A 23228-nucleotide genomic window follows, 5' to 3' on the forward strand; every position below is an offset into this window, starting at 1 on the left:
GTTAAAGCTTACCATTCTTTAGGCAGCGCATAAAGAGTGTCTCTGTGGCCCACTCATTCAGGAAGAATGTCACAGCTCAAGAATGCCCATTCACACAAGCAGTGGGAGTCAGTGACTTGCGCTTCCTAATTCGGGAGCTCCTGTCTCCTATGCGAGATGCGCGTCAGGAACAAACTATAAATATTGGAAGAGCTTTTCCCACAGCTTCTCCTTCCGCGCTGTTTTATCGAAAGATTCATGACGTCTGGATGAACTAGAGCTCTCTGCGGCACTTAGAATGCCCCACACTGGTGGATTTAGATTTGGTGTACTTAGTCTAAAGAACGAGGGGAGAGGAAATTTCTCCAAATGTTATGCATTAAATAAAGCTCTCTTGGCTTTTTACTGTTTGTTCCTTCGGTCTTTTGTCAGGACCTGTTTCTTGTCCTGGAGGTGAAGGAGAGAAAGTTATGTCTGCTTTTCTGCCTTAAATAACTGAGAAGAGAACGATTTGGCCATAGATTCAGAATGATAATAATTAAGATTTATACTTAAATAGCTCCTTATGCCTCAGGAGTACTAATGTTAGTTAATTACGCTTCCCAAAGCTCCTGAGGAATTGCCAGAGCCAATGCTATTATCCTCTCCTGTCTTATAGAAGGCTCCATTGTTACAGAAAAAGTGGAGACTCCCAGTGCTGTATAGCAAATGAGTGGTTCAGCCAGAAAGGAAACCCACATATTGCAATGCCGATTTCAGGTGCTGAGTTCAGCCTGCCTTTCTGAAAGAGAAGAGGAGAAGAACCTGAAAATCAAAAGGCTGATCTCCCTATGAGTGAGAAAACACTGTCGGCAAAGCAAGGACAGTTTACCTGAATAGAACAAATCTTTTGTAATTGCCTTATCATATGGAATGCTTTGAAATATTTTTTTTCAGGATCACATGATCACATTAAATAGAGTCTGCAAATAGAATGGATAGAAAAGTCTTTTCTTTTCTCTCTCTCTCTTTTTTTGGTAGAGCATGAGAGGGAGACTACAAGTTTAAAGGAAGGAAACAGATGTGTCTTCCTGGCCTGCCCATTATTTTTTATCTTGTTAGCGGAGTGGAAAATGAACCCTACTGTCAGGCTACCTCTCTTCCCACAATTTATTTTTTTTATCCTACAAACGTGTTTTTCCTTTAACTGTAGAGTCTTAACAGTTGAAATGTCATAAAGATGTTTTCTTTCTCATTAAGATTTACATAAAGTCATAAGATTATTCATGACTATAAGTGAGTTTAGAAGACGGAAATAAAAAGGCCCTATTTTAGGTTATTTTGCATGGAATTAGGAGGATGGTGCAGTGCTTGGGTTTGATGCTGTTGGGGAAAGAACAAAGTGATTCCATCTTTGATGTGTGGAAGCCCAAATGCCCTCAGGGCTCATGTGCCTCTTGGAGGCGCAGACCTCACTGGCTCCCTGGGAAGCTTTGTCAGGAGTGCGGCTGTGGCTGTGATACAGTCGCTATCGTTCTTTTATTGTTTTTTTCAACTTGTATTTTAGAATCAGGGGGTGCATGTGCAGGTTTGTTACGTGGGTCTATTATGTGATGCTGAGGATGGGGATGTGACTGAACCTGTTACCCAGGGAGTGAGCATGGTATCCAATAGGCAGTTTTTCAGCCTTCCTTCCATCCATCTCTTTCCACCTTCAGTGGTCCCACTTGGGGCACTTTAGGCTGCACCATGGACTGGCTACTCCCTTCCGGTAATTCTTGACAGCATTCCTTAGGTCAAGAACAAAGTAAAGGTGAATATGGCACCTTAGGATGCTCGACGCATTCTTCAGAAAACAGGATTTGACCATCAGATGTGCAGACATTGGTACTTGGCCTTCAACCTCTTTCAGCAGGGGAGGAGTTGCACCTTTTACACCCCAGTGAGCTGTGGGGATCAGACAGTCTGCTGCTTATTTGGAACTCCAGTGGGTTGAATAGAGTTCCTGGATTTCAATATGTTATTCCACCATCTCCCAACCTGAAGCTTTAAGGCTTGATGCTACCTCTTGCTACCTAAATCTGAGATTTCCGATTTGATGAGCACTACTAGGACAGCACTCAAGGAATCATAACCCTTTCACAACCCCACTTTCAGGCCACGGCTCAAGTCAGATACAGCTTCTTTGTCTTTCATTAATTCTCTTTTCCTTGGATTTTTTTTCTCATAGCTGGTGTTTGTCTTTCCTCAGTGACCTTTTAGTCCTGAATCTCTCCAACAGGGCTTCCTAACTTTAGCATATAACAGTGTGCAACAGTATGTAATGAAGGAACCCTTTAGAAATTAGACTTTAAAAAGGCAAGACATTTTCAACATCTGACCATTGCTAGAAGTCGAAAAAGAAAGTGATATATTTTTTCTGTCAGCATTTAAAATGATGGTAATAATTACCTTACTGTTGGAGTGTAAATATCATGGGAGGTTTGCTAAACTAGGAAGTTGCTGGAAGCAAAATACTTGATGAGCTGGGGTCAGCTGGAGTAATGTGACCCTCGCTTTTCATAAACATTAGGTCTGTGCATCCTCTCATGTGCCAGTCTAACTAAACCTTTGGATAGTGAAAGGTGTTCATTTGTTGTGGTGAGTAGACTTTTGTCAGACGTAGTGCAGTATGCTTGGGAGAAATAAAAGCAACCCTGTTATAGTTCGTCTCACATTGTCTTTTTGCGAGTTTCATAATCTTACACTAAATTTGGCTATTACGGATCAAAGTAAAGTGACAGTACTTGTCATACATCTGGGAGGATGAAGTTAGGAAAAAATAGTGCTTTTCACAAAGTTTAGATGTGGCCTAACAGTTTTGCTGGTGAACTTAGCAGGAAAGGCATGCACTGATATGAGTCATAAGTCTGGATGGACACTGACCTATTTTTTATTAAATTAAATAAAATAACTAAATTACTTATTTATTTTTGAGTCAGAGTCTCACTTTGTTGCCCAGGCTGGAGTGCAGTGGTGTGATCTCAGCTCACTGCAACCACCGCCTCCTGGGTTCAAGCGATTCTCATGCCTCAGCCTCCAGAATAGCTGGGACTACAGGCATGCGCCACCATGCTTCGCTAATTTTTGTGTTTTTAGTAGAGATGAGGTTTTCCCACGTTGCCCGGGCTGGTCTTGAACTCCTGAGCTAAGGTGATCTGCCTACCTCGGCCTCCCAAAATGTTGGGATTACAGGTGTGAGTCACTGCACTCTGCCCTGGCCTATTTTTTAGATTATGGGCTAATGTCTTTATTTACGATTGGACCCCAAATTCCATTTTTCCATACCTAACTTTTGTTACAGTGAATAGATGTGATGTTCTTGGATCTTCCTAGGGGCTTTGTGTGGATATTGTGTTTGGAGGTTCCTGTTCTGCAACGTGGCAGATTAAACCTGTATGTCATTCATAGTCTCTGAGGCCGTTTAAATGTGTGGCTGAGATAAATCTGCCTCTGAATCGTCAGGCTTTCCACTTTCTCATGGAGCTGTAGGTGGAAAAGCGATGGTGACCACAGGCCCTTCTCTCACATGTGTGGGGGTCCATAGGGGCCTGAAAACGAATCAGTGGCCAACTCCTCCCAGGATAAGCAGTGAAAGCCCCACAACCAGAAAAAGCCCTCAGTCCTGGGCAGATGGAAAGAATTTGGCTGGGAGAGTCTCCATTTTAAAACTTGTAAGGAATCCTCTTAATTCCTGGCAGTCTGGGATGGTTGGCCCCCCTACTGCAAATGAAGACCCACATACTTATATCCAAATATTTAAAAATTCTAAACCGAATCAGAGAATGTGAATTGTGAAATAGAGGAGGTTCCACCTTCCTGCAAGACAAATATATAGTGATGATGATGTGGAAGGCTGGATTTGAAGTTGAAAATCTCAGATTGTGTTGAAAGGCACATTGTGAAGAGGGATGAGTGAAATCTTCTAAAATAATGGATTACTGAGCAGTTTGAAGACTGACTTGCTCTCTTCGGCTTGTAAAATCTTTCCTGCAGCAGGGGTAGTAAATTCCCATGGTGAGGGGGACACCATTTGGTCTAGGGCTTTTGTAAAGGGAGAGGACTTCAGAGGACACCTGAGTCCCCTGCAAGTGACATCAGGAGGGCAGCCACTGGGACTTCTTTCTGCCACTTCATTCATTGAGTTAGCCCTCAAACTGCAGGACAGCTTTCAAGACTCTTCTCAGAGTGTTATAACAGCTATAAGCAACTCTGACGAGACATATTCACATATGGTAACTCAAAATGAGTTTGAAATGGTGTTTAGGATAATACAACTCTTCGATATATGATTGAAATTTACTGGAATCAATGACTTTGCATACATTGATACAGTGCCATCACATGTGGCTGCACAGGATGTGCACTGCACAATTTCCCATCACATGTGACTGCACAGGTGCACAGGGTGTGCCCTGCACAATTTCAAGTGGTGCTATTCACATGGACTATAATATGAAAGGCGCTTCCTAGAGTTGTGCAAAGCGTACACCATATAGCAGTATGCAGCGTCCCTGGGTGGAAGTACACAGCCATTCATTTCATTTCATTTTTTTTCTCTGCTAAAATAGGTATTTTTCTAGTTGAAATGCGTTAACATTCTAATTTGAACACTGGGGCCACTTTTATTTGGTTCTTCATTTAGACTAACCTTGATTATTCGCTGGGGAATGCATGAACAGAAAATTGGCTCATTTCACTTTACTTTAATGGCATTTTCCTGCTAAGGGTTCAGAAGTGAAATGAAAACTGAGTAAGCTTTATGGTTTACAAGTTTTACTGTTTCACATGGCAAGTGAGGACTAAAAGCATAGGAAATAGCTTTGGAAATTCATTTTGCAATCACTTAAATGTTAAAACAAAATTTAATTTTATTTCCAAGTAGACTTTCATGTAGAGACCCAGTTAGCTCTGATTGGAGAATAAGTAGCAAATGTTTTTGTTACCAGTTCTTGTTGATGCTGAGTTAAAAAAAAATATTTTGGCAAGTCTCATAGGAATACCTTAAAGCAGAATATTCTGATCATCTTGGTGACTTTAGAGCCATCCCCCAAAATTAAATTGATAACTTTTACATTTCTCTCTGACATACCATTTTTTATAGCTTCTTATACATCAATGATTTCAATAGAGGAAGTACATTTTATTTTTCTTTGTTGTGTTAGGGCATAAAAAAGGTTTCTTCAGCCTTAGAAACTCCCCTGAAGATAAGGTGGAGAATAAAATTGTGCTTTAGATAACATTATGCAGGGTGGTTAATAATATGCTCCTGAACGCAAATGGTCCTGCTACGCACTTGACAGTAACCCTCAAACCATCAGAGAATAACAAAAGTGGTATGAAAATTATCTGTCTCTGGAATAAAAATACCAAAACTGCAATGAAAATGGTCGATCGTATAATAGGAACAGTACCAAAAAAAGAAAAATGGTAATAATTCATTGATTGCTGAACTTTTTTCAAAGCAATTTGTGATTTTTTTGTGATTTCTTTTCGTTTTTGGAGGGATGAAAGTGGGAGAACTGGGGAGGGGAACGGAGTTAACGTGGGACAACTCAAGAACTTCAAGTTTTGTTTACCTGTCCTGTAAAAGCAGTCTATTAAATTGCGAAACCTCAATGTATGTTTAGCTTATTTTAGTTGGCATAGGTTAGTAATTTTTTGACTCCAAAATGCATACTTACAGATCTTTGCTCTGTTTTGCCTTTTAGGTGCAAACCCAAATTATCCTGATGTAATTTATGAAGGTAGCTATCATGTTTTCTACTTTGTATTTCTTTTTCACAATGTTTGTCTGTAATGAAATAAATCAACTGAAAGAAGACTCTTCTAAGCTCAGTTAAATACACACTTTAAGCATGACATAGGCCAAAATAGTATTTCAAAAATCATTCAATATTGATGGCCGTTTTCCCTTGACATTTACAGTGCCTGTAAATAGCACTTTCTCTCTCATACCCTGTTCTTGGAAGTAGTAAATCCATTCCGTTGGCTGTAACAGACATCACATTTCCTTAATTGGGAACTAATTACCTGTTTAAAAGCCATGGCTACCAAGAAAAGGGAGGTATATCAGTTTCTGGCTATGACAGTAAAGCCAATTCAAAATGATGTTTCTTGTATAATGAAGGTGTTTGACTCCCAGACAGGAACCTCAAAGGTAGGGCTTGATTTAGGGTTGGTTAAAGCAGCAACTCCACCACGTCGTCAGGGACCCAAGTTCCCTTCATGCTACACTCTTTTGCCCACCATGCCAGCTTCACTGAAGGCTGGTCCCCTTACGGTTACAAGAGAGTGTTGCGGGGGAGCTGCTGCCTTTCACATGGACGGGAGACAGGGAAGCGCTCCTGAAGGCGTCCTCGAGGAAAGAGAACTTCCCAAGAGACAAGAGTCAAACCCTCTTTGTATCCAATTCAAGACCTGATTGGATTATAGTCCATTCTTGCCCTTATTACTGGTAAGAGGGATGGATTATCCCTTCAGTGACTAAATTCACCTCCAGACATTAAGTCAGCTTCCCCAAAGGTGAATAGGCCTAACCCCTTGAAAAAAAAATGGGATTCTCTCAGGAATGTGGAAGGAAAGAAACCAAAGTCCCCTATACTACCTTTTTTTTTTTTTTTTTTTTTTTTTTTTTTTGAGATGGAGTCTCACTTTATTGCCCAGGCTGGAGTCCAGTGGCACAATCTCTGCTCACTGCAACCTCTACCTCCCGAGTTCAAGTGATTCTCCTGCCTCAGCCTCCTGAGTAGCTGGGATTACAAGCACATGCCACCACACTCGGCTAATTCTTATATTTTTAGTTAAGACTGGGTTTTACCATGTTGGCCAGGCTGGTCTCGAACTCCTGACCTCAGATTATTCACCCACCCGAGCCTCCCAAAGTGCTGAGATTGCCAGCGTGAGCCACTACACTGGGCCTATATTAGCTTTTGATGGAATATCGCATCTCTCCTTTGCTGTTTTGATCAAATGCCAAGGATGTTTTCCTTGGTGTGAAAACCCATATTTAACAGATTTCCAAGCCAGGAAGCCACTGTTTGGGGAAGTGGAAGGCTACATTTCAAGATTTGGCTTGAAATTTAGGAATGATTAAAAGATTGATTAAAACATTATATTTATATATTTTTCTGTAAAATACTCTGTTCTTTAATTTTATATTTATATATAGATTGATATTTTATTTTTTCTATAAAATGAGCCTGTCTGTATGTTTATTATATGCGTGTGTATTTAACCTGAGCTAATTTTAACTTGGAGAATAATATTGTCTTTACCTGCTTGTGCATGTTAAGACATATTTCTTCCAAGCTGTGGTTTGGTTGATTTTTTGCTTATGATTTGTGTGTTGTTTTGTTTGTATTTGTCTTGATACAGTTTAAAGGAAGAATCTCTCAAATTGTTTCACAGAGAAATACCTTTGTATTGTGGTTTTACATCTTAAAATTACATTTTTGACCCTTTCCTAGTTAATTTGAGACTTTAAAAATGTCATCTTCCTGTTAGCCTCAGATCCCACTTTGGATCTTTGGGCCAAAATGTCATGATATTAAACTATAGACATTTGAATGATTTAAATTTTGTAGATGTAGTTGGTTATAACATGAAGAGGGAAAACTAACCAAATAAAGGATATCCATTAGTGTTCAAAATTAGTAAACTTTAAGATATTCAAAAGGAAAATGGTGAGAATGTGGTTTTGGCGTTAAGAATGAAACAGCAAACACATAGAAAATGGATTTTTTTTCTGTTATTTTTTATTCACAAAGGAACACTTTGCTAATAAAAATACAATTTAAATTGGTTGCCCCGAGGCCAGCATGATGATTCTACCTGGAGAAGTTTAGCTGGGCTGCATTAACAGGTGGCCTCTTCAGGATGGAAATTGAAGGCAGTGTACCTATTTAGAATTAAAATACAAACATTATAAACCTCATTGTTTGCAATGAGTTTGCCAAGAGTTTCCTGAGACCTTTTGTATGTGATATTGCTAATAAAAACTTTGACAACCCCTGAAAAACAGCCATTATTTCTGTCCTGACCCATGTAGACTAAAATCGATCCAGAAGGCAGCAACTGCATTTGCGACTTGGTGAAATGAGAACAGAGAGTTCACAATTCTAAGTATTGTGCGGGTCTACCTTTTAATCATTCTGAAACTGAAATATTGGCAATTCAGAACTGTTCAAAAAAGTTTACGTGTGGACCCAAGTTTCATACTGATGCTTGTTCCACATCTCCTCTTACGTCTCTGCCCTTTGTGCAAATAAGTTGCACCTGCCCTGGAAATCACTGTTGCTCATTTCAAGTCTGGGGTCACATGTGAGCTCTGCCATCTTCTTGCCTTCACCTAGTCATATAACTTTCCTCCACTGACATTCTTCAGTGGTAAAACTGGCAGTTATGCTCTGTCTCCAAAGACCTTTCCAGGTCTATAAATCTATGACACATAGATGATCGTACTTGTTTTAAATATGCCATCCATAAAAGGCTATATGCTTATGTGCAAAGAAAAATCCCTGAACCAGGTTTAGGGCTGACCAACAAGACAATGATGTAAAGGTCTGGACTGCATAAAATGTGGGCATTGTGCAGTCTCAGCACTGCCATGGATTGAACTCAGCAGCCTGGTCACGTCCCTCCACAGCCAGGCTGTCGGGGGTTTGGAATCTTTGTGATTTGTCTTGCTTCGTTCTGGCTCTTACTGTGGCCTTGTGTTTGTTGGCAGCTTAATGATAACTTCATGTTCTTTTTCTTTCCCCCTTTTCCCTCTTAAGATTATGGAACTGCAGCAAATGACATCGGGGACACCACAAACAGAAGTAATGAAATCCCTTCCACAGACGTCACTGATAAAACCGGTCGGGAACATCTCTCGGTGAGTGGAATAAATAGGTGTCTGAATTGGTTCTGAGCGTTTTGGATGCCTCCATGTTAGAGGAATGTAGCTACTTCAATAAGACATTTTGATTGTTCAGATGTAAATAGGGTGTTAAAGGTTGGAGGAATTAATAAAAAGGCTTAAAAAAAGTGATAAAGGTGTTATACGGCCTTTGACTTATTTGCTGCTTTTGTGCACCACTTTTAGTTGTTAGTGGTTCCTATTTCAATTATCTGTGCTTTAGAAGGGTATCACTAGAAGAGCAAGAACCCCGCTTTATCATTCATGGACTACACCTTCATACCCGTCTCCTTAAATTATTAATATAATTTTGACTGCTCACTAGATGTAAGGAATCCAGTAGCTTCTGAAAGGGACTGGCAGTGGCGGGGATATAATAGTATGAACAAAATTAAGATTAGCCATTTAGAATTCATCAGAGACCCTAGAGGTGAATATTAGCACCTCAAATACAAACAGAAGCAGAGCAATGCAGTACAAGAGATAGAAGTGGAGAAGCAGATGTTTTGTTCCTTTGTTCCTGAGCTGGGACACTCAGAGGAGCCTTTGTGGGGCAAGTGACTTTTTGCATGGCCTGTGCAGGAGGGTTGGGATTTTGACATACAGGAATGGAAGGGAAGGGCATTGAGGGCATGTGAACAGGAGCTTGTAGGTGGAGAAACATTGTGAAGGTGCTTGATTGGAGGGTAAGGCGTGTGCAGGACAGCAGGGTTGGAGATATAGATTGTGGCCAGGTTGTAGGTCTTGACACAGAGTCTCAGGTGTGTAGATTTATGGAGCAGTGAAGAGCCATTGAAGAGGGAAGTTGCATGATCCCAGGGGTCTATGGTCAGTTGCTCTGGTCCAAACCCAACAGCTTTCTCCAGTTGTTTCTTTTCCTCACTGTCATATGCACACAGCGCTTCCGGTGAGCTCTGCCTCCTTATAAATTCCAAGTCTTTCCATATCTCTTCACCTCCACTGCCACGGTCACAGGCTAACCCAGGGACTGACAAACGATGACCCATGGGCCAAGTCCAGCTCACCACCTGTTTTTGTATGGTTTGCAGGCTAAGAATGGTTTCTACCTTCTACATGGTTTAAAACAACAAAAAAGAATGATATTTCATAACACATGAAAGTTTTGTGAAGTTCAGATTTTATTGTCCGTGAACAGAATGTTACTGGAACACAGTCCCTCGTGTTCATTTACGTACTGTCTGTGGCTGCTCTCATGCTCCGATGGGGGTGGAGTAGTGGCAGCAGAGACCGTATGGCCTGCAAAGTGGAAAATATTTACTTCAGGCCCTTTACAAAGAAAGTTTGCCTCAGTTGTTCTTTCCTGCATGACCACGCAGCCTCCTAACATATCTCCCTCTCCCACCCTTGGGTTTTCTGGTCTTTTCCCACACAGCAGCCTGAGTGATCTTTGTAAAGCGCAGATCAGATCACTTCTATTTTTTGTTATAATTCTCAGAGCCCTCTCACTGCAATTGCAATAAAACTTTTCATATGACAGCCACACTCTTCATGGTGGCTTATGAGCCCTGGGTGACCTCACCCTTCCCGAGCTCTCTGGCTTCATCTCCCACACTCTTCTCACTGCTTGCCACTTGTCTTTTTCATGCTCTCTCCAGTGCTCCAGTCCTGCTCTTCCTATTTGTGACTCCCCGTCCCAGGCATTTGCTTTCTGATGGCCATCGTGTGGCTTCGGCTAGGTGGCTAGCAGGCAGACATTGCCCCCTTCCATTTTCTTCCGAGCAGTTATCATTGCCTGGAATGACCCCATTTATTTGTTTGTTTAATGTATTTTTCCATTCTCTAGATTCTTTAGTAAGACTCTTAGTAGGGGCAACCTGGTCAGTGTTTTTCACAGCTGTCTCCTTAAGCCCTCAGAATACTAGCTGAAACCTAGTGGGCACCCAGTACATTTTGTAGACTGGCTAGACTTGCAGTGAACAGTATAGGACAGAGGGATTGCAAGTGGGGTGATCCATTAGGGGTACGATAGAGCAATAAAGACATTTGATATGTACTTGAAGCAAGGCCACGAGAGTGGAAATGGGAGGTGCATAAACAGATGCAGTGCAACTGCAACTTTATGCGTATCTAGTACAGAGGTATGCATACATGCACATGCACACACCTATACACACAAACACGCACGCTTCCATAGATGACTATATGCATTACATTGAAATAGCAAGAACAAATACCATAGTAAGTCAACTGGGGGATGGTATCTGCTTCCTGCCTTATGCAATCATTTTAGTTTTTAATTATCATACCAATCCACTTAATATTTCTTGGTGTAAGAAAGTTGTGTATGTAAGAAATCCAAGTAGCATGTATTAAGCCCAATGACAGAAAATTATATGTCGACCTTAGTTTTCCAGGTTGTTTTTTTTTTTTTTTTTTTTTGGAGACAGAGTCTCGCTGTGTCGCCCAGGCTGGAGTGCAGTGGCGCGATCTCGGCTCACTGCAAGCTCTGCCTCCAGGGTTCACGCCATTCTCCTGCCTTAGCCTCCTGAGTAGCTGGGACTACAGGTGCCTGCTAGCATGTCTGGCTATTTTTTTGTATTTTTTTTAGTAGAGACGTGTTTTCACCATGTTAGCCAGGATGGTTTCAATCTCCTGAACTGTGATCTGCCCACCTTGGCCTCCCAAAGTGCCGGGATTACAGGTGTGAGCCACCTGGGATTACAGGCATGAGCCACTGCTCCCAGCCTTCTGTTTTTTTTTTTTTTTTAATACAGATGATAAATCTAGGCACCTGATTGGCATATCTCCATCTATAGTATAGTTGCTGGAAGGCAAGATCAGTAAGCTTGTTTATTATGACTTTGTGGGAGGCTCCTAAAATCTGTATGAGAGGCGCAATATTGTGTTTTGTAGAATTTAAAGAAAATGTTACAATTATGTGTGGTTCAGATATTTTATATATGAAGAGTTCTTGATCACAGGAAGGATCATTAGATTAGAAGAGTTTCAGAGCCAAGAAGCAGATACAAAAGTTAAAAATGTTTCTGGTCCAACAAGTGCTCTTGCGGCATTTTGTTGGATTTGCAGGGGAGGGCAGATCTCCCTTGTTCTATCCTAAGAAATATCCTCAGATGAAAACCGAACCATCAAGCAGTCAACCAACCAACCAACCAACCAAACAACCGACCAAACAAACTCACCCATGTTCATCTCCTGTGTAAAAACCACCTCAACACATGCAAGGCACACAAAACTCTGTATTTCTCAAACAATCTGATTTTGAGTAAGTTATTCTTTTCATTGTCACAGGCATCCTTGTTTACGAAAGGATTTAAATTGAGAATGGCTTCAGTAGCTTTAAGTATTTGTTTGCAGATCCTTAGTGCTTTTCAGCAGTAGAGCCCACTTCCCATTTTCTAGGTTGACTTACACATTCTATAAATAGGTAGAAAAGCCAGGGCAGGCGTTGCTATCTAATGAAGAAGTGCAAGCTTGGGTAAGTGAAGCATCTGTTCTAGCTGTCATGACTGGTAAAAGCAAGGTGTCCTGTGAACGCAGGGATCCAGGACTCCTAAATCCCAGTTAAGGACTGTCCAAAGCAGGGAAGAGACTGTACTGTGGTACTGCTGCGTGTACTGCTGCATGGTTGGGGGCCTTTCAGGCCAAGTCATCTAACCTCCCCCATCCTAATTTTCTTATTTATGAAATGAAGTTTGACTTGGTTTATTTAGGTATTCTCCATTTATCTGTAGAAGTCTGCAATTTAATAATAAAGTAAAGAAACTTATAGCTAAAATATGAAGATCTCTTTCCCATGAAAACATTAGTTAGCTATATGACACCATCTTGGATGTCAGATGGGAAGAGCATTAAGTAAGTCACAGAGCACAAAAAGAGGACATGCAAAGCACTTGGCCGGTGTGGAGCAAAGATGTGATCATTCTCTTCTCTGGTACTATAACAGTGAGTAGATCCCCCCAAAAACGCTTCTGCAAATGTTTGAGTAGGACTTTTTTTTCTTTCTTTTTTTTTTTTTTTGAGACGGAGTTTCGCTCTTGTTGCTTAGGCTGGAGTGCAATGGCACGATCTCGGCTCACCACAACCTCCACCTCCCAGGTTCAAGTGATTCTCCTGCCTCAGCCTCCCGAGTAGCTGGGATTACAGGCATGCGCCACCACACCCAGCTAATTTTGTATTTTTAGTAGAGACGGGGTTTCTCCATGTTGGTCAGGCTAGTCTTGAACTCCTAACCTCAGGTGATCTGCCTGCCTCGGACTAAGTCCTGGGATTACAGGCGTGAGCCACTGCACTGGGCCAGTACAGACTTAACTCTGTCTCTGCAACCAATATATGAACAGAATGGTAGCAACTCTTACAAAGTTAATTATGGATAAACTTAACCATTTCACTCAAGCTGACCTCATGACTTTGGGTGTTTTTTTTTAAAATCTTTATTTCTAACTAATGTTTTCATGGGAAAGAGATCTTCATATTTTAGCTATAAGTTTCTTTACTTTATTATTAAATTGCAGACTTCTACAGATAAATGGAGAATACCTAAATAAACCAAGTCAAACTCCATTTCATAAATAAGAAAATTTGGATGGGGGAGGTTAGATGACTTGGCCTGAAAGGCCCCCAACCATGCAGCAGTACACGCAGCAGTACCACAGTACAGTCTCTTCCCTGCTTTGGACAGTCCTTAACTGGGATTTAGGAGTCCTGGATCCCTGCGTTCACAGGACACCTTGCTTTTACCAGTCATGACAGCTAGAACAGATGCTTCACTTACCCAAGCTTGCACTTCTTCATTAGATAGCTTGAGTCCAGGAGGTCAAGGCTGCAGTGAGCCATGATTGTGCTACTGCACTCCAACCTGGGCAACAAAGTGAGACTCCGTCTCACACACACACACACACACACACACACGCACACAGAAAAATCACCAGTATTTTGCCGTTCATATTTCATATTCTCTCTCTCCTCCCTCTTTAGATGGATGGAGAGAGAGAGATGTAATATTTTTAAAATGCCAATTGGATAGCCATTTTTACAAGCTTTAACTTATGTCTGTAGGCATAATAATAGATCTTACATACTTCACTCTAGGGTTGTCAAAGATTAAGTGATTTGGTATACATAAAGCTGTTATAAGAACAAGCGATAAGCATTCAATAAATATGAACTGCCTGTATCATTATCATCATCATGATCATCATCACCATGTGATTATAGGGAACTAATTAGCAAGGTTATAACTACCCTCCCTTCCTTTCTCTAGGTCTATGCTGTGGTGGTGATTGCGTCTGTGGTGGGATTTTGCCTTTTGGTAATGCTGTTTCTGCTTAAGTTGGCAAGACACTCCAAGTTTGGCATGAAAGGTAAGAAGGGTTGTGTTTATTTAGCTTCTTATGTGGATCATTTTTGGCTTATGACTAATGCTAATTACCACTAAAGAAGGAAGCGGCTAGATTTATGATGATTAAGTTTTAAGGCTGAAAAAATAGCAACAAGACTTTGATACTACAAATCAAGACAGGACAAAATAATGTCGATTACTCAGCACTACCCACTTTTCCAAGGCAACAGTTGTCCCAGAAGACAGAAATGGGTTCTTGATTATCAAGGGACTAATAAAGATATGACAAAGAAATAGTACTTGATGTTTCTTTTGCTCCAGAAAGGCAGGTGAGACACAGTGGCGATAGGATAGTCTGGACACGTGTATTTTGTGCAGAAAGGTCTATTCTGCTGTACATTTGATTTCCAAATCTTCAGTGGTATGCTTTTGGTGTTGCTCCTGCTTTTCCAGGTCATCATTCTTTGAAATTTAAACAACAGTGTTATGAAGCAAAATAAGAGCAGCTATCGGCAGTACATGGAAGCTTCGTGAATGCATAGATTTTTTTTTTAATTTAAGCAGAAAAATTATCAGGGCTGGATTAAAAATTAGTCACTAATTGGCCCAAAATAGATAACTTGTTGTTTTTAGAGGATTGAAAATTAATTTTACAGGGAAAACTTGTGTAAATCTCTTGTTACATTAAAAAAAAATGCCTTGGAGCAGTGATTTAATGGTTTGAGTTTCAATGATGTAAAACCATTTGCTCTGAAGGTTAAACGTATGTATTGGATAATATGCTAGTGTTGTATTTTGTGTGGTCTCCTATAGATAGACACTATTTAAAAGTGTCTAAATGGGAATGCTGTGAAGAAGGTTTAGTGGTGTTTTATTTGCGTTGGAGAGGAGGTCAGGTGGATTTTCTTTATCCGCATGGTCTGTTAGAATTACGGGTAGTGTTGCTAATATTGCTATTTACTTGAAAGGGAATGTTTCAGTAGCAGTAAGTTGCCCAGCATACACTGACATCTGGGATAGAGCAGATCTATTTCTGGTGTTTCCTCTTTTCCCTTTGTTGGTGCCTGTGAAGATTTCTAAGCCAGAAATGAACAGGGAGGAGTGGTGGTAAACTGGGGCTTAAAATAACTCCAAAAACCTCATCCTGGTTCCTGCTTGGCCAGCTGATCCTTGATGTTTCTTCAGGGGAGGAAAGATCTTTCATTCTCCAATTATAAATAAGGCTTGGGAGAGGGACCACCCCACAGTGATTTTAATTCATCCTGTAGGGTGGTTCTCAAACTTGACTGTGTGCCAAAAACTCCTGTAGAACTTGAGAAAACACAGATTCCTGGGCTATCCCCAGAGTTTCTGCTTTAGCAGGTCTAGTGTGCACCTGAGAACTGGCATTTCTAACAGTTTCTGGAGGATACTGATCCTGCTTGCCCTGGTTGTTGTGTTCTCTACACAACAGTGTAGAGAATCACTGTTCTCTATGGTAAACATGGACTGCCAGGCCCCCTTCAGAGTGTGACAAGGTGTTGCGAGAGACATCGAAAACCAAACTTACCCACATTTTTGCACAACTTTTGGAATCTCCATGTCTCAGCTGCACCCAGGCCCAGGCTAGGCGGCTGCTCTGTGCGTGCCGCTCCCTACCATGGCATTTGGTGGTTCTCGTGTTTATCAGGTGCTTTCCTTCCTTAGAGGCACTTGGACTGGATGTCTCTAAATGTAGATTTCACTGGAGGCTACCAACTCCTAACAGTAGAGTTTCCGGTCTTGAAGGGTTTCGTTTGAAAGATTTCATCCCATGAGCTTTTCGGAGAGAGGATATATCCAGGTTCTTCTGGGATCTCAGCAAAAGCTGAATGGGAATCCATGGAGCAAAATTTAGGAGCTTCCTCCCACCCTTGGTTTAGGAAAACACCTGGCAGAATTACCAGTAAATGGCAACCTATTCCTTATAATGTGGCAATGGAGGAGAAAAAATGTAGACATTTTCTTTCAGAGAAGGAAATTATGTTTCATATTGAGACTCCAGCACTAAGGCTGAAACAGTATTTCATTTAGACAATTTGGGGTGATTACCACTAAAGCTTCTACGTTTTCTGAGTATAACCTGAGGCCATCCTTAATGAATTATAAGAAAGAGTGTGCTTAACCCTGCCACAGAGCCAGTAAATGGCTTCCTACAGCAGTAACTACTATACATGTTGTATGTTTTGTTCCCTCATTCCTACACACAAATAAAATCATTTTTAGAAATTTTGTCTCCGATACTTTTTTTTTTTTCTTTGAATAGCTTACTGTTCTATTTTAAGCTACATGTCTATCTGGGGCATGATGTGAGCAAAAAGAGCCTGATCTAGGGTTACTGTTTTGCAAGTCATATGTCGAGTTGATAATCTTTGGGGATCTAGAAATTAAGTTATGGTTCGTGCATTTAGTACAGATGAAACCGTGTAAAACGTGGTATTTAAACATTAATGTGAGTCAGTGTATTTTAAATGCTATTAGAGCTGGGATTACCACTGAAAAACATATGTCTTAAAAAAGAGAAGACTATGTAAAAATATTATTATGCTTCCCAAAATAACCAGGCAATATATTGGTTGTGGTTTCTTAGTAAGAACAGTGTGAACTGTGTGTAGCCTTGGCCAGGACTAGGCACCATGTAAGAGGCTTGTGGCTGCTATGCAGATGAACTATTCAGAATGTTATTCCTCCCTCCCTAAGCATCTTTGGGGAGGGTCTCAGCCCATCCTTATTCTCTTATGCTGGAGGCAGATGGAACAGGAGGAAGGTGGCCAGTCCACCCATAGGCACTCACAGCTTTTTGCCCATCCCTAGCAATGCACGGTTTATCTCGAGTATTTGACTGTTTCAATCTGTAATGGAAACCTCGATAATATAAACGACAGTTCAATGCTGTTGATATGAAGGGCCCAGAGCAACAAACCCCAGAAACCTCTTGAGGTCACCACACTACGGCTGAATGCAGGGCAACACAAGCTTTATGGATTGACCTGAGATCCACCCCTTATACCTGCAAACATTATTTATGGTGTTTCTCCCATGGGGAGGCGATTTCTAAATTCCAAACTAGTGAGTGAAACTTGGATTTGTAAATACAGCCAGTGAGTTGTGGTGTCGTTTTTGAAGATGGTCTGCAGGTCTGTAAGCTTCATCAGGTTTTGTTCCTTGTTCTGTGGATTCATTGTAAACCAAATGCTAGATGGTCCACTCCAGAACAGGCAGCACAGACTTTGAGCACCATGACAACAGCTTTCATATTTGTGATGTTCATCTTTATCTACTGCGTGCTTAGCCCAGAGTTGGTGCTCAATACATATGAATGACAGAATGATCAGAGAAGATTTTCAACTCCATCTACCTAAGTTTGGTAATTGGAAAACAGTTAGTATTTGGAGGATGGTTAAACTGTGAGTGGCTAAAGAGAGAACCTGAGACTTTTCTAAGTTTCTAAAAGAGACAAAGTCCCACCTCTTTTTTTTTTTTTTTTTTTTTTTTAGTTTATTCCATGTGAGTCACGGCCATAGACAAGAGATCAATTTATCCAAGTTTTGTCTTAGAGTATGTAGGTTTTCACACACTGTTTTAAACAATCGTCCTTGTTTAAGTTTGGAGGATTCACTTTGGCTTTTTATTCTGCATGTAAACGTCTTCAATTTCTACCTCCCTACCTTTGAATGTATGGTTTTGGAATATGTTATTTTTTCAGTTCTGATGTCGGCAAAAGTGCCAGATTGGGGATTATATCTTGCTGTAAACTTAGAATTTATATTTTATTCTTGCTTGATAGAGTTTAAGCTTCTTGCTGCTAGTGTCCAATAGGCTCCTGGCCCTGTTTTCATAAAGATGTCAAGGGGCAGGATTTCTCCCAGTCAGTTTTTCCTTGTTAATTTCTGTGCCTTTACACTGTCCTATTGCTTTTTTGGTTGATATGTAGCTACCGTAATTGCAGAAGCCACAAATAATGCCCCTTTGTTAGTGTTGGCCACCTATGTAGGGATTATTCATACATATGTTTAATATGAATGTGTAAAATGTATACCAAATCTATCTAAATTGGTGTCGGTATCAATATCCCTATATGAAAATGCATAATATTATCCCTCTTCTTCTAAGGCTGCCTCTGGTTTGTTTTAATTTTAGTTTTCACCAAAGTAGGGCTGAAAGAATTTTCCAGAACAGCTCCATTGCCAAAGGAATAGGCAACCATGCCTTTGAATGCTCTCCTTGTGTTGTAACCAAGTCTTGTGTTTAGCTCTCGCTTTACTTCCTGGCTCTGTGTCTTCATTGAAGATGTAGGAGTGCATGTGAAGGGAAAATGGAAGCATTGAGGAGCGCCAGGGCTGCCAAGTCTTCAAAGGGTGCTCCACATTGGGAGCCCTGTCTGTGGCATTGATGGTGTACAGGGTTGCAAAAAATATACGGGAGCCAGCAGGGAGGAGGGAGCTTGGCATTCATCACCCCGCTGGAGGATAGTTTCCGCTATCGGTTTTGTGTTATTTACATTTCCTGATGGAAGTCCACATATGATATCTAATTCCTAAGTACTAATGCAGGCTTTGTCACTCGAGAGTGAAATCTCTAAATGATCCTAAGAAATCTCTGTAGAAGAACCTAGAAGAGGAAGCTTTCTTCTCATTCAGTGTTAATAGCCTGCACAGATTTCCTCTGCAGCCTCTGATTCTTGTATGTAAACTGCCCTATCCACATTCATTTATGCTACTTAAGTGTTGGAGGTTTCCAACTAGTAAAGGCTGGAAAGCTACTCTGCCTGTGGATGCAGATCTGGGTTTTCCTAAGTCCAGACTCAAAGCCCACAGTTCAACTTTCCACTCTTATAAATGATCTCTGAGTGTCTTTCAATAGCAACCAAAAATCTGCCTATTTAAAAATAGTCATAAACATAGTGGGGCCAAAGCTAAAGAGGTTGAAGGTTAAAGTCTTTTATATGAGCTGAAAACAATTCTGGGAAGTTTAAGAGGTTGAGTTTAACAGATATTTGGATCAACTTTTAAGAGGAAAAAATGTGACCAAAAGCCAGAAACACAGTTGTAGAAACATCTGTAAGGACAAACTGTTTTCCATATGCACCTCCTTCCTTCTTTTTTTAAAGAAAAATACCATCGAAAAATTAGAATGCTAACAATTGAATGCATTCTTGTTTTTCAAAATTTCAAGGAGTTTAGAAATATATAAGCATAAAAATGGATGTTCCCGTCACCTTCTTCTGCATGACCATTTCCACTCCTAGAAATAACTTTAACTGTATAAGGTGCACACAGTATGTAAACAATCAAATATATGGCTTCATTTTTGATTCCATAAGGAAATTATAATACCAATCTGTTCTGCATTTTTGGGGGGGTAACAATTTGCCTTGTGGATTTTTCTTTATCAGAACCTAGCTATCTACTACATTCTATTTAATAGTATTTCCCAGTTGTCTGATACCAGGCTACTTGGATCTGAAACCCGGCTCTGCCTCTTATGAGCTATGTGACTTTGAGCAAGTATCTCATCCTCTCTTGCCTTGATATTTCCATCTGTAATGGGACAATACTAACACCTAACCCACAGGGTTGTTACGAAGACAAACTAAGCTTATATATATAAACCACTTGGGAATGTTTCTGGCACTTAGTGATTTCTCTATTAATATGTAATGAATTATGATGTATTTGACTTTTCTTCTTTTAATGGACATTTACATTTCTACCGAGTTTTCCGAAAATTATTTCAAATACTTTTCAAACAATATCTTCTGTATAAAGATAAATACTTGGAAATGTATTGCTAGAAGGAAAGATATATATGTTTAAATGTGGATAGATTACCTTGCATAAATGCCTTTCCAATTTAGTTTCCCACTAACAGTATGTGAGGGTACCCTTTCATTTATTACTCTAATCTATACTGAATATTATCAGTCTTTTGGCTATTTGAGTTTAAAAGATACTTTGATTAGTGATTAATTTAAGCATCTTTGTCATGAAGAATAAGAGTAATGTTTATTTTTATTGTTGAGTTATAGATATACTTTGCCAATTATATATACATACATAACTATTTATTTATTTGTGATATTTGTGGCTCATATTTTCTTCTAGTCTTTTGACTTTTTGATAGTGTCTTTTGGTAACCAAAGAGATTTGCCTTTTTATAAAAGCAAATCTGTCCAGCTTTTCCATTTAAGTTGTGTCTTGCTTAGGAAGATCTTTCCTGCTCTAAGGTGGTAAACATATTTCTAAATATTTATTTCACTAGATTTTTTACTCTGTATATTTTTAAAATTTGGCCCTTTGGTCTTTTTGTAATTATTATTATTATTATTATTATTATTGAGATGGAGTTTTGCTCTTGTTGCCCAGGCTGGAGTGCAATGGTGTGATCTCAGCTCACCACAACCTCTGCCTTCCGGGTTCAAGAGATTCTCCTGCCTTAGCCTCCCGAGTAGCTGGGATTACAGGCATGCGCCACCACGCCCGGCTAATTTTGTATTTTTAGTAGAGACGGGGTTTCTTCATGTTGGTCAGGCTAGTCTCAAACCCCTGACCTTAGGTGATCCACCTGTCTCGGCCTCCCAAAGTGCTTGGATTATAGGTGTGAGCCACCTCACCCGGCTTTTTTGTAATTATTTTATTAAAATTTGGGATGAAGTAGTTCTTTCTTTTTCAGAGACATATAGAATAAAGATACTTGAATAAATTCTGGTGTGACATTTTCATAGAGATGAATAATAATATTTTAAATTTCTTGTATCAGAAAGCCACTAATAAAGCAAAAAGACATTTTGAAAAACTCAGTGATTAACTCTTTCTTTGTAAAACAAGTAATGAACTTTGCGAGTTCTTTCTCATAGCATGGGAATATAAACCACACAAAATAGTATCAGAGAAATAAGTTTTCACAGAAAACCTTTGTTAAACTACTCTCCTCCCAGCTTCAAATGGAGTTCAAAGTCTATCTCAGCACTCTCTGAAGAGGCAACAAAATTTGTCAGTACCAACCAAGTCCTCAGAAATTTCAGAAAAGACATTCAGTTGAAAGAGTCATTGAGTAAGGTAACAAAATGAAAATGAACCTAGAGAAAAGAATTAGCCCAAGTGTTCCTTTTCTGTTGTTTGGCGATGCTATAGAAAGCTTTTCCCGTGTGTTTGTGAGGTGAGGATCTACTTTTTAAAGTCTCTTACTTCTTTCCCTGCCAACATTTGGCTTCTGTCTATCTGAGAGCAGAAGATGCTTATTCTTTACAACATATTGAAAATGTGTGTCAGACTTCTAAGAATTGGCTAGAGTAGGCCAGACAGGAAGCAAAAGAATCAGCATCTCTGCCTTTAGCCTTGTAGGTGGATGCACTCTGCCTTTTAATTGCTGGTTTTACCCGGGCATTCCCACAACCCCGGCATGATTCATGTGAGAGCTCATGTTTGCCTGTAATGTAGAAAGTGCATGCAATATTGTTCAGGGACTTTCCATGCTACTATTTTCACTAAAGGTGAAAGATCCTTTAAAAAATTAGATTTTGTACTTCAAGGTCAGGAAATATTGTTACCACTTTTTTGGTCTTCTGTTAACCTTGAGAGGAATTTGCTTTGACCTCCTCACATAGCTCATGGCCTGTTTCCAACAGGACTTTCAAAATCTGAAAATCTGTTGATTTTCTTCTTCTTTTCCCCCTTCACTAATCTTTTACCTTTCATTGTTTTCCCTGTCATTTTGTCCTGCATCTCTGTGCTTTCTAATTTTATATTTTTTCCTCTCTTGTTTTTCTTCCATCTCATTCCTAACATCTGATTTTGGTGGAAAAGCTTTTCAGAATTTATGAAGAAGACAGATAATAACTTGGCTTAAATTCCAACATATGCTTTGATTTTATCTTACTTTATTTTGGGCAAGAATACTAAATGACTATGGGAATACATTTAGCTCTAAATCAGCAGAATTGTCACGTGGCACTTCGGAAGACAGCCTGTTTGAATAATGCACATCCTTTGTGTTTGTAAGTTGTTAACTCTTGAGTCTTCAACCTAAGGAACATATAGGAAAGTAATACTGAAGACGTATGAATCAAACAAGCTTGGGTTTAAATCCCAGATCTCCCGCCTGCTGGCCATCGTTTTGGGCAAATTGTTAAACTCTAAATCTTAATTCCTCTTTGGTAAATTGAAGGAATAATACTCATCTCTTCAGGTGATTATAAGAATTAAATCAGTGCTTAGTTTAGTATCTGACTCTTTATTTTTATACTTTAAGTCCTAGGGTACATGTGCACAACGTGCAGGTTTGTTACATATGTATACATGTGCCATGTTGGTGTGCTGCACCCATTAACTCGACATTTACATTAGGTATATCTCCTAATGCTATCCCTCCCACCTCCCCCCTCCCCACAATAGGACCCAGTGTGTGATGTTCCCCTTCCTGAGTCCAAGTGATCTCGTTGTTCAATTCCCACCTATGAGTGAGAACATGCGGTATTTGGTTTTCTGTTCTTGCAGTAGTTTGCTGAGAATGATGGTTTCCAGCTGCATCCATGTCCCTACAAAGGACACGAACTCATCCTTTTTTATGGCTGCATAGTATTCCATGGTGCATATGTGCCACATTTTCTTAATCCAGTCTGTCACTGATGGACATTTGGGTTGATTCCAAGTCTTTGCTATTGTGAATAGTGCTGCAATGAACATACATGTGCATGTGTCTTTATAGCAGCATGACTTATAATCCTTTGGGTATATCCCAAGTAATGGGATGGCTGGGTCAAATGGTATTTCTAGTTCTAGATCCTTGAGGAATTGCCACAGTGTTTTCCACAATGGTTGAACTAGTTTACAGTCCCACCAACAGTGTAAAAGTGTTCCTATCTGACTCTTTAAACTAATTCCCTAAGAGGTAGTTATTTTTCAGACTTATGTTTTAGTAATACATTATTAAAGAAAAGATTATAGGATGATTCCTGTTGAATTCATATTGAATCTGGGCTGCAGAAAAATG

At 40.0% G+C, this 23228-nt stretch overlaps 1 protein-coding gene across 6 annotated transcripts in view; it reads left to right on the forward strand.

The window, feature by feature from the left end:
* NTRK2 (neurotrophic receptor tyrosine kinase 2) overlaps positions 1-23228 on the forward strand; it is a 364220-nt gene that overhangs the window by 68219 nt on the left and 272773 nt on the right. For all 6 annotated transcript variants that reach the window (XM_025358953.1, XM_025358958.1, XM_025358954.1 and 3 more), the window contains 3 exons: positions 5709-5744; positions 8775-8875; positions 14142-14241. In XM_025358953.1, coding sequence (XP_025214738.1) covers positions 5709-5744; positions 8775-8875; positions 14142-14241 — 237 coding nt within the window. The remainder of the gene's footprint in view (positions 1-5708; positions 5745-8774; positions 8876-14141; positions 14242-23228) is intronic.

This window comes from Theropithecus gelada, chromosome 15 (genome assembly GCF_003255815.1).
Source record: "Theropithecus gelada isolate Dixy chromosome 15, Tgel_1.0, whole genome shotgun sequence".
Classification (NCBI taxonomy): domain Eukaryota; kingdom Metazoa; phylum Chordata; class Mammalia; order Primates; family Cercopithecidae; genus Theropithecus; species Theropithecus gelada.